Raw genomic sequence first — 12,082 nt, forward strand, 5'->3', positions numbered from 1 at the left:
GTAGGTTCCTATTTAAGTTATCATTTCTATCCAATCCCATTTCCACTACTCCATCAGCCCATGCTCCCCTCACTTACTGCTGATGACCTTGAGTTCAGTGATAGGCAGTGAAACGCCTGCAGTTACTTTACTCCACTTGTCAAAACCTCTAGTATAATCTGAGGATCTATACTTGACCATTTGTATTCCTTGTCTACATGCTGCTCAGCAGCAATGTGATCTGAAAACACAGCAACAGTTTCCATGTACACTGAGAACACTGTTTGCAAGAATGTTTATCTTGCATCCTGTAGTGGAAGAGCAGAAATTTACTGGGATCTGTTGGAAAGAATAAATCCCCTCCGTAAATCCCCTTCCCCAGCCACCTGCTTAATTCCTCTACCAACTTTCTGAAACTGAACCGGACTTTTCATAACCGCATATCTTGCTTGTCGCTATGTGCCTACAAGCCTATTTTTAACTCCATAACATCTTCCAATATCATTCCCGCCCATGTGCTGGTGAAAGCTTTAAACACTTGTATTGCTTTTAGATTTGACTGTTTTGATACACTGCTTGAAAGCCTCCCTCATTACTCTCTACAATTTGCAGCCATCTAAAACTCTGCTGCCCATGGCCTAATTTACAACAAGTTACATTCAACCTGCTGTTTGCTGACTTATGTTGGCTCCTGCTCAAGCAAACATGGAAGTCAAAATTCTCACCACGCTATAATTTCTGTTGATATCATTTCTCCAAGCATTTGTCGAGGCAGGAGGATGGTCACTATTTTGTGTCAAGGTCCTGATGCAGGGCCTCGACCCAAACCATGGACCATCCCTCTGCCAACACAATTGCTGCCTGACCCGGTGAGTTCCACCAGTATGTTTCTTTTGTGCCTGCATTTATAAATTACAGCACTTAAGCCAAATGAATAAAGAGAATTTTGTTTATAGTAATTTATCATTGTTTTATGTTTCTAGATAAGATTTTATGAAGTGGTCCATCCATTGAGAGAAGATATTGAGGAGCTGCGACAGAAGAAAACTAGTCTTTGGGAAGAGAGCAACTCTCAGAAAAATCAGCTGGATAGCTTGATAGAGGTTGGTAATTTGTGCAGATTCTAAGATAAAATTGCAAGAATCTAGGATGGATTGACATTTTGTGCGTCTTGTTTTAGCTATTTGCTGTTCTGTCATGCCAAGTGGATTTATTCAAAATAATCTTTTAGTGAAGTTATTTATTAACTGCACAGCTTTGCACTGTTTACCTCACTACTATTTAAACAATTAATTGCACTTAACAAAACTTTTTTTTAAGTTTTGTTTTGCCCCATGCATATGATAACTAGCTGTTTAAAAACTAATATGTCACATTTTGGTGTGCATTGATCGTCAGAGCACATTTTGTTCTCTGCATATTCTCTTCTTCCAAACATACCACATTTGCCATCCTAAATCGGATCCACCAAGTGATCTCTCAATTGAAAATTTTCTCACATTGACATTAATGGTGTTCAGAATCCAGTTGTATAACTGTTGCCAATTTTTAAATATTTATAGAAATATTAATAGATTGTTAGGTTATATGCTACAGTTACTTATATTTAATAAAGGTAATCATTGTTACTTAAAAAAATAATTATATCCAACATTTAAAATAAGAGAGCCAAATGCCAAAATAAGAGATCCGGTGGGCGGCGCGGCTCTGGCCAGCAGCGGCCTCTGCAGTCTGTCCGCGTTTTTATTATTTTCTGTCTGTGTTTTGGTGTAGTTTTTGTTGTTTTTTTGTTGGGGTGTGTGTGTGGGGGGGTGGGGGTGGGGTGGGAGGGGGGGGAAACTTTTTGGATCTCTCCCTGCACTGGAGACCCGACCTTTTTCTCGTCGGGTTTCCGTTGTCGTTGAGGCCGCAACGAGGAGCGGCCTCCAACAGGAAGAGACCGGGGACTCTGGTGCTACTCACCGTCGCCGTCGCGGGGCTGGCCGAGTCCGGAGCGGTTGGAGCGGTGGAGGAGCGCTGCTGCTGCTGCTGCCGCTGCTGCTGCTGCTGCTGCTGAGTCGGAGGCTGCTGCTGCGGGTCTGCGGACAGCGGCGCCGGGAGCCCGCGGATCCCTGGAGAGAGACCGCTTTTCGGGGCTCCTGCAACGGCGAATTCTCCCGCCCGAGTTGCGGGGTCGAAGAGCTCCTGGAGCGGGGCCTAATACCATTGCCCCGCGCGGCTGGAACGGCCGCGGGACTTTACGAGCGCACACCGGGGGCTCCAACACCAAGACCCGGTGTGCGACCTCGCACCACCCGGCGTGGCTTCAATGGCCGCGGGACAGTCGCCATCGCCAGCCGGGGGCTTTGACTTTGACTCTGACATCGGGGGGGGAGAGTGCAGTGGAGAGATAAGTTTTTTTTGGCCTTCCATCGCAGCTATGTGATGGATGTTTATGTGAAGTGTGGTTGTGTTGTGTCTGGGTCTATTTGTGTGTAATGTATGGCTGCAGAAACGGCATTTCGTTTGGACCTCTAGGGGTCCAAATGACAATTAAATTGACTCTTGACTCTCTTGACTCTTGCTTACAGGCAATGTTATTCATTTTAACAGCTAAAGACCTTGAACATTTTGGTTTAATATTTACCTGCCTATCAAATTGTCCTGCAAATTGAGAATCATTTTTATCCAGATGTTCATTTAGGAAGCATATATAGGAGCAAATTGCTGGTTGACGAATATCTTGGCATATGAGAAGTGAAAAGATGTGTGGAATTTTCTTCTTGACAAACTTTTTACAATGGCCAAAGGAATTTTAGCTAATGGTTTATAAAAGAACAATTGCAGTAAGGTCTTGTTCTATGCTTATTTGGCTCATAGAAAATATTTCCTTTAAACGTTATTTTAAGAAAAGTAAATGGTGACAACAATTTTATTTTTCACGGTCGGCTTGGTTCAGTTTCCCACATGCATCCATTTCTTTCATTAGCAAATTAGGAATTTATTGACATCCTTTTGCTATTGTCAGTTTAAAAATGAAAAAAACCCTGAGAAATGCAATTTTGCTAAGATTTTGAAGTTAATCATCATGAAATGTAATAATTATGATAATTCTCACCTCCTTACACAGGGTAATTGTGCGAGCTTACCTGTCATTTAACAGGTTAGATTTCTGATGAAATATAGGCATTATATCCATCATTTACTTTCCTGGGTTTCCTTGCTCTTATTCACTTCCATTTGTTTGTAACTGCCAAAACAGCTAAATAGACCATCTATAACCAAATATTTTTGAGACCTGCCCACCTATGTTTGTAGTCTATGGTGGTCTCAGATTGTTCATTGTGAGCCACTTAGAAATGGTAATGATTTTGAAGATGATAGGTGAATGGTTAGGCTCTCTTATAGAAGATAATCATTGCCTATTTCACTCGCAGTGTGAATGTCACTTGCCATTTATCAACCTAATGTGTACAAGCTATCTAAGTCTTGTAGTTTGTGGGCATGGACTGCCTCCCTTCCATAGATGTTGAAAAGCTAATTATTTATTACTCATCTTTTCCACGTGTAAAATCTTTAGAGCTATGAATCTGAAAGGAAAACTCGCTCTGATCTTGAAGTTCGTTGTCAGCGCCTTGTATTGGAACTAGCAGATAACAAGCAACTTATTCAGCAATCAGACTATAAGAGGGAACATTATGATCGAGTAAAGCAGTAAGTCTTCCCATATTTAATTATACTTATTATCATGATTTTTGCATTGCTTCTCAAAATATGAAAACAATTAAGATCAGATTCAACTTTGACCCAGACAAATAAAGCAGGTAGCACTATGAGCATAATTCTACATTGTTACAATGGCTAACGAGGACAGAAACTTAATGTAAGTGTTATCCTCAATTTACATACCTGACACATTATATAATTTAAAACTTAAACCGTTGCCTAATCAAAATAGAAAGGCATGCAAAATGTTCCCAATAACAGGTGCATATAATAAAAAGGAAGGCATGTATGTGAGTAATTCCCAAATAGCATTGCACATGGTGAGTTGATGGATTTGCTGAGGTGTGATGACTAAATTACAACATTTACCTAATGTGTGCTATACAGAAGACTTCTAGAATATTACAAAGCGTTGGGAATCAAGCATATACTTCCTTGTGAACAGCCACACACCTATCTGTATATATACACAGCAGGTGATTAGCTGCTAAGTAGCTTAAACACTTCATTTGGTTCTCTTGAATTACTGTACATCAAGAGTCAAAAATCAATGTCTCTGATGGCTGTCAAAGCTTTCAGAAACAATGATCAACAGGAATGATAACAGTATGTGCAAACTTTTGGAGTTATAATACGTGGACATTGTATTTTGCAGTTAAATCTATTAAGCAAATCTATCAGTAAGCTCGGGTTGATAGAGTAACATTGGCAACAGTAACATCATGCTGTTTGTACTGAGATCTACACAAAGTTTGCAATAAATATAAAGATTAAGATTTAAAAATGCAGTTATTCATTATCATTTAGTTTTTTGAACAAAAATATATTTGAGCTGCTTCTAACTTGACATGGCAGACCCATAACGTGCCTATCTTATTTCATGAGTTTTGTTTCAGAGAGAGAGATGCGTTTGACAAGGAGGCTTCAGAGCTCAGGAAAAGACTGGAATTACTTGAAATCACACACAAAGCACAAACCAAGGAGAAAAATGATTTATCCAAAGAGGTGCTGCTCTTACGATTATTTGAATAACATTATAATGGAGTGTTCAAACTATATCCCATTAACAGAATTTGGATGTTGCTGAACCGATATTTATTACTCGCCTCTGTACTTAAATTATGAGGCTTGCTTATCCATTTCAGGGGTGTTTCAGTCTATCACTTTGGTGGTCTGAAGTCACAAATAGGAAGGTAGGATTTCCTTCCCTAAAGACTTGAACAATATGGGTTTTCATAATCATTTGACTGAATTTCAAATTTGTTTTATTTTTGAATATAAATGACAGCTTTCAAAATGTGTCTCTTTGTCAGTAATTACAGCCACTGGATGTTAGTCTGCTAACAACAGCTATTTAACCATATTTGTTTTTAAGTCTTCAACTGTAATCTAGATTGATGATTGGTGCAGCATTGATATGGAAGGCCATATAGTACTGTGCAAAAATGTGTGGGTGGTGGGTGTCCTGGACAACACTCTCAACGAACATTAACAAAATAACGTACCTGCAATTTAACAACAAATAATTAATTGTTGTTAATCAACTAGGTAATTGCTTTACTCTAGCTTCACCAAAATTGCCGATTTATCATTGGAAGTAGGTTGGTGCTTGCTTTTAGGGAAGATATCGAAAAAGAAAATGATGAGCGGATAAGAGAAAGTATATAATCTGCCGGAAATGGCAGGGGACCGGGGGTCAAATGAGATGGAGGAACTGAGTGAAATCCAGGTTAGCCGGGAAGTGGTGTTAGGTAAATTGAATGGTGAAAGGTAAATCATGTCTGACGAATCTTATAGAATTTTTCGAGGATGTAACTAGTAGAGTGGATAAGGGAGAACCAGTGGATGTGTTATATCTGGATTTTCAGACGGCTTTCGACAAGGTCCCACATAAGAGATTAGAATGCAAACTTAAAGCACACGGTATTGGGGGTCAGTATTGATGTGGATAGAGAACTGGCTGGCAGACAGGAAGCAAAGTGTAGGAGTAAACTGGTCATTTTCAGAATGGCAGCCAGTGACTAGTGGGGTACCGCAAGGCTCAGTTCTGGGACCCCAGCTATTTACAATATCTATTAATGATCTGGATGAGGGAATTGAATGCAACATCTCCAAGAAGCTGGGGGGCAGTGTTAGCTGTGAGGAGGATGCTAGGAGGCTGCAAGGTGACTTGGATAGGTTGGGTGAGTGGGCGAATGCATGGCAGATGCAGTATAATGTGGATAAATGTGAGGTTATCCACTTTGGTGGCAAAAACAGGAAAGTAGACTATTATCTGAATGGTGGCCGATTAGGAAAAGGGAAGATGCAACGAGACCTGGGTGTCATGGCACACCAGTCATTGAAAGTAGGCATGCAGGTGCAGCAGGCAGTGAAGAAAGCGAATGGTATGTTAGCATTTATAGCAAAAGGATTTGAGTATAAGAGCAGGGAAGTTCTACTGCAGTTGTACAGGGTCTTGGTGAGACCACACCTGGAGTATTGCGTACAGTTTTGGTCTCCTAATATGAGGAAAGACATTCTTGCCATGGAGGGAGTACAGAGACGGATCACCAGACTGATTCCTGGGATAGCAGGACTTTCATATGAAGAAAGACTGGATAGACTCGGGCTTGTACTCGCTAGAATTTTGAAGATTGAGGAGGGATCTTATAGAAACTTACAAAATTCATAAGGGGTTGGACAGGCCAGATGCAGGAAGATTATTTCCGATGTTGGGGAAGTCCAGAACAAGGGGTCACAGTTTAAGGATAAGGGGGAAGTGTTTTAGGACCTAGATGAGAAAAACATTTTTTACACAGAGAGTGGTGAATCTGTGGAATTCTCTGTCACATAAGGTAGTTGAGGCCAGTTCATTGGCTATATTTAAGAGGGAGTTAGATGTGGCCTTTGTGGTGAAAGGGATCTGGAGGTATGGTGAGAAGGCAGGTACAGGATACCGAGTTGGATGATCAGCCATGATCATATTGAATGGTGGTGCAGGCTCGAAGGTCCGAATGGCCTTCTCCTGCACCTATTTTCTATTTTTCTATGTATACAAGTAATAAATATTATCTAAAAATTGCAATTTCGGTAAATTAAAAATAATGCTTAACCTCTGAAATTTGTAAATATTGGAGGATTTGGTGAGTTTGGAATTGAGAAGTTTTGGGAAGAACAAGTTAATATATTCTTAAGGTAGACAAAATGCTGGAGAAACTAAGCATATATCCTTAAACTGGTTTTCTAAATTTCAAATTTTCTGGGTTATAGTCAAATATAGTCACTGATGATCAAGCATAAACAAGATATCTATAACTAGTGAGCAGCATGTGATGTAATTCAAAAATAAAATTATCATTTGATTTGTACTATCAAGAGAACTAGTAATGTGGAAATGGTGCTGGACTATGGCACTGAAAGAACCACAATACTAGCTTAAGTGATAAGAAAGCGCATTTCATAATTCTACCTATGTTTAAGAATGGAGCACCTACAATACTAATTTTAATGAAAAATGTTATGACTAAATACTTGTAGAATTTGAAATACTTGTGGAACTCATAATTTAAGTCTAGTTATTGAAAAGTATGATACCTCAGGATTTATCGGAGCCGTGGTAACTATTCCCAGAACCAAATAATGCACTTAAAATTCAATGACCTATAATAAAACGTAATTATCTGTTCTACTTAGGTAGCAGCAATGCAGCAGTCTATTAGCTTGCTGCAAAAAGACAAAGAATACTTGAATCGCCAAAATATGGAACTAAACGTTCGGTGCGCTCATGAAGAAGATCGTATAGAACGCCTCCAAACTCACCTTGAGGAGGCAAAGCGAGCTAGAGAAGAAATGTATGAAAAATATGTGATTTCAAGGTATGTGGTTTTGTCTTAACCTCACACACATCAGATCCCATCGATGCTCATCTCCTTAATTTGTCTTGTGCAATCTGGCATTGATGATCTGATGAAACAGAAGTGAGGTTGCTGTAAGTTTGTTATTACTTGATTCCAGTTCTATGCTATGTTACATCATCACTGGGATAATGTTTTTGTTCCTTATTATGGAAATAATTTTGCTGAACCAAGTGTTTTTTAATGTTGAATATTTGTTTTAAAAAAAAATGCAAATAGGAATGCAGCTTTTCCATCATCCAAAAACATAGTTGATCCTCCAATTCTACTTTTTTGCCTGATTGCCATTTCTCTGATCCCCTTTTGTATCCAGAAATCAATTGATTGCAGCCTTGAATGTACTTTGAGTGAACATCTACAATCGTCTGAAGTACTGAATTCTGAAGGGTTACAACTGATCTCTGATGCTGTTGATACGGACTTTGTATATTTTACAAAAAATCAGATTTCTAAACTAATTGGACCTTTATTCCAAAACTATCCTCCTTTGTGCTAAAAACTTCACCCTGAGGAAACACCAACCAGCGTCTCCCCTGTCATTTGCCCTCAGCATCATTAATGTTCCAGTGGGATAACATGTGTAAGAAAGAACTGCAGAAGCTGGTTTAATTCGAAGGTAGACAAAATGCTGGAGAAACTTAGCGGGTCAGACAGCATTTCTGGAGAGAAAGAATGGGTGATGTTTCGGGTCGAGACGTCTCGACCCGAAACGTCACCCATACCTTCTCTCCAGAGATGCTGCCTGACCCGCTGAGTTACTCCAGCATTTTGTGTCTACCATTGGGATAACGTGTCATTCTGTTGTGTTACATAGAAATTAGGTGCAGTTAACTATGCTGCAGCCTTCACAGCACCAACAGTTACACTAGAATATTTTCTACCTACTTGTTGAAACAAGGAACTGCAGATGCTGATTTACAAAAAAAACAGTTTTGGCATAACTCAGCGGGTCAGGCCGCATCCCTGGAGAACGTGGATGAGTGACCTTTAGGGTCAGGACCCGTTTCAGACTGATACTTGCTGATAGGTAGGAGGTAGAAGGGGGTTGAACTATGGCACAAGGGTGTATGAAAGGAAGATCACAAAGACGTCATTGGCTTTTTGGTAGATAATGGTCTCATCTTCAGTAGTATGATAATGATCCGGAGAGAGGTATAAGGAATTCAGTTTATGTGAGGTGGAAGTCACGTTTATCAAACAGCAGCAGCACTGCCATTGTCACATTGCAGGTTTAACAGCAATGTCAAGATTACCCTTAATGAGCAGACTGCTGCACGTTCAGAAGGAGGTAGGTCACGGAGGTAGTTGTCACATCAGTGGAATAATTGAGAAGATAACAGATCAAGAGAGAGCCAGAGGAAAGAGTTCTTGGCAGATCATGAAATGTGGAATTGATGTTACTGAAGTTAATAACTGTAATTCTATTTGATAAATTAAAATGATGCAGTAGTTTAAATTTTGGAAGCATCCTTGAAATAAATTTTGAAATGGATTTCACACAAGTGAATTAAACTGCTAGTTGTAAGATTCCTAATTGATCATGTCATAGATTTGTAAAATAAGATATTTTATGTTTCCTTTGATGTGATCAATATTAACGTGTTTGAAATTTATTTTAAAGGGACCATTACAAAAATGAATATGAGGACAAACTTCGACGTGAATTGGAACACATTAGAGTAAAAACCGATCAGGAAATTGAGCATCTTCGATGTGGCTCCAAGGAAATTTATGAGAGGGAAAATAGGTAAGTCTTTATCAATAGAGTCTGTGAAAAAGAGGAATCGAGTCAGTTCCTCATCCTGAATCTTTGCTGATAAGGTCAGCTGCTCCATTCCCTGAATTAACCATGTCCGAATACAGAAGATCTATTTCGCTAATACTAAGTCATATGGGTGATCCAGAGCACAAACCTCTTAGACCATCTGGAAGCATTTATGTTAAAGTAGGTAGAAAAGTACGTATGGAAATAGAAAAGTAATGTAGCTCACCAACGGATGCCAGTTTATATGTTCAGTAGCCTCCATGGACAAACTACTCATGTGCTGATAGAAGAAGGTGAGGAGAAGTGGTGGGACATAAAGTAGCAAGTGATATCTGGATCCTTGGCTACTTTTCCATCTGAAATGCTTCCAGAAGGTCTGCGAGGTATGTGTTCTGGATCACCCATATGACTTGGTATTAGCAAAATTGATCTGCATCTAAACTTCCCAAGTTCAAGTGAATGGAGCAGCCAACCTTATCGGCAAAGGTTTACGATACAGAACCACTGGAAAACAACACTGGAGAAGTAGTAATGGGGAACAAAGAAATGGCGGATTAACTGAATACATTTTTTTTGAGTCAGTCTTCACATTGGAAGACATCAGCAATGTACCAGAAATTCAAGGGAGTCGGGGCTGAAGTGAGTGCAGTCATTATTACTGCTTGAGAAGTTGGAAGGCCTGAAAGTGGATAAGTCACCTGGACCAGTTGGGCCACACCCCAGGGTTCCAAAAGAGGCAGCTGTTGAGATTGTGGAGGCATTGGAAGTGATCTTTCAAGAATTGCTAGTCATGAATGGTTTCGGAGGACTGGAAAATCGCAAATGTAACTGCTGTTTAAGAAGGGAGTGTGGCAAAAGAAAATAAATTATACAGCAGTTAGTCTGACTTCTGCGCTGGGTAAATTCCATTATTAGGAATGAGGTTTGGGGGTACTTGGAAGCACATGACAAAATAGGATAAAGAAAGCAAGTTTTTTGTTAAATGAAGATCTTACCTGACAAACCTGTTGGGAGTTTTTTGAGGTAATTGCAGAACAAAGGTGATGTTGTTTACTTGGATTTTCAGTAGGCCAAACATGAGGCTGCGAAACAAGATAAGATCTCATAGTATTGGAGGCAAGGTACTAGCATGGATAGTAGATTGGCTGACTGGCAGAAGGCAAAAAGTAGGAATAAAGGGGCGCTTTTCTGGTTGGCTGCTAGTGGTGTTCTGCAGGGATCGTTGTTGGGTTCGCTACTTTTCACGTTATGTGTTCGTGATCTGGATGAGGGAATTTGTGGCCAGGTTTGCAGATGATACAAAGATAGATGGAGGGGCAGATAGTGCTGAAGCAAGGAGTCTGCAGAAAGATTAGGTTATGAAAATGGTTAGGAAAAGTGGACAAAGAAGTTGTAAACGGAATACAGCGTAACAAAGTGTACGGTCATACAAGGAGGAATAAAGATGTAGACTACTTTCTAAATTGGGGGATGATTCGGAAATCAGGGGTGCAAAGGGACTTTGGAGCGCTGGTGCAGGATTCCCAAAAGGTTAATTTGTAGATAAGGAAGGCAAATGCGATCTGAGCATTCATTTCAAGTGAAGTAGAATATAAAAGCAAGGTTATGATGCGGAGGCTTTATCAGGCACTGCTGAAGACATATTTGGAATATTGGCAACATTTTTGGGCCCCATATGTGAGGGCGGATATAGTCAAACACTTTTATTCAACTGCCTCCAAATCGCGTTTATGGTAATCACACAGGTATAATATCTGGCTTTTGTTGTCAGCATTATTTTTCTCTGTATCATCACTCCTTGGATTAAAATTCCATGGAATATATTTACATACGAAAGCAATTATTTGTTTTTGCAACTGTTGCTCTGAAGTTTGTTTGATCACTCGTCGCACCTGCATCATTTTCTCTGAGGTAGATTGTGTTGGTGTATCTTTCATAGCGTGGAAGTTTTATTAACGCTTCAATGCCAATGTGTTACCAAACAATTTTTGATGACGGTGGCATATAATTCCTTTGGCGTTAGTGCAGGGTTTTAACTTTAATATAAATATCCCGCCCCCATATAAATAATAGTTCTGAGTAATGACGATAATAATCTAAATTTTTTATCTGATTTGTTGTGCCAAGACATTACTTTAAACGTGTTATTCTATTGCTTGCAGCCAAGCACAAAGAGATGAATAAATATAATATTGCTTCACTTTTTAGAAATATATTGGATACATTTTCTATTACCAAATCAAGGCACGATTTCTTGCATGGAATCACATGGAATATTAATGAATTAATATGCAGCGCAATAGCAAACCATTTAACTCAACCTGGAGAATTGTCTGAGGAAGGCTCATAACCTGATATATCACCTATTCTATTTCTCCAGAGATGCTGCATGACCCACTGAGTTACTCCAGCTTTTTGCATCTATCTTCTGTTATTGCCAGTATTTGGCTTTCCTCATATGACTTATTCAATGCTTTCCTGGTCGCTTGTGTGTCTCCCCCCCTGGGTTTGTGTATATTATTTGCCTCAATCCCTTTCCCCTGCTATCGGGGAGTATAGAGTTTCACCATTCTCTGGGTTAATAAACTTGTCCTGAATCAGTTTTCTGGTTACAATCTTGTAATATCCTCTAATTCTGCATATATGTGCAAATACTTTCTATGTCTACTCCATCAAAAACTTTCATAGAAACATAGAAAATAGGTGCAGGAGGAGGCCATTTGGCCCTTCGAGCCCA

At 39.6% G+C, this 12,082-nt stretch overlaps 1 protein-coding gene across 3 annotated transcripts in view; it reads left to right on the forward strand.

Annotated features, from left to right (window-relative positions):
• The window catches only part of pibf1 (progesterone immunomodulatory binding factor 1), a 105,266-nt gene that overhangs the window by 12,424 nt on the left and 80,760 nt on the right, over positions 1 to 12,082 (forward strand). For all 3 annotated transcript variants that reach the window (XM_055636713.1, XM_055636714.1, XM_055636715.1), the window contains 5 exons: positions 963 to 1,082; positions 3,539 to 3,672; positions 4,581 to 4,689; positions 7,360 to 7,541; positions 9,202 to 9,327. In XM_055636713.1, the coding sequence (XP_055492688.1) occupies positions 963 to 1,082; positions 3,539 to 3,672; positions 4,581 to 4,689; positions 7,360 to 7,541; positions 9,202 to 9,327 (671 nt within the window). The remainder of the gene's footprint in view (positions 1 to 962; positions 1,083 to 3,538; positions 3,673 to 4,580; positions 4,690 to 7,359; positions 7,542 to 9,201; positions 9,328 to 12,082) is intronic.

This window comes from Leucoraja erinacea, chromosome 6 (genome assembly GCF_028641065.1).
Source record: "Leucoraja erinacea ecotype New England chromosome 6, Leri_hhj_1, whole genome shotgun sequence".
NCBI classification, from domain to species: domain Eukaryota; kingdom Metazoa; phylum Chordata; class Chondrichthyes; order Rajiformes; family Rajidae; genus Leucoraja; species Leucoraja erinaceus.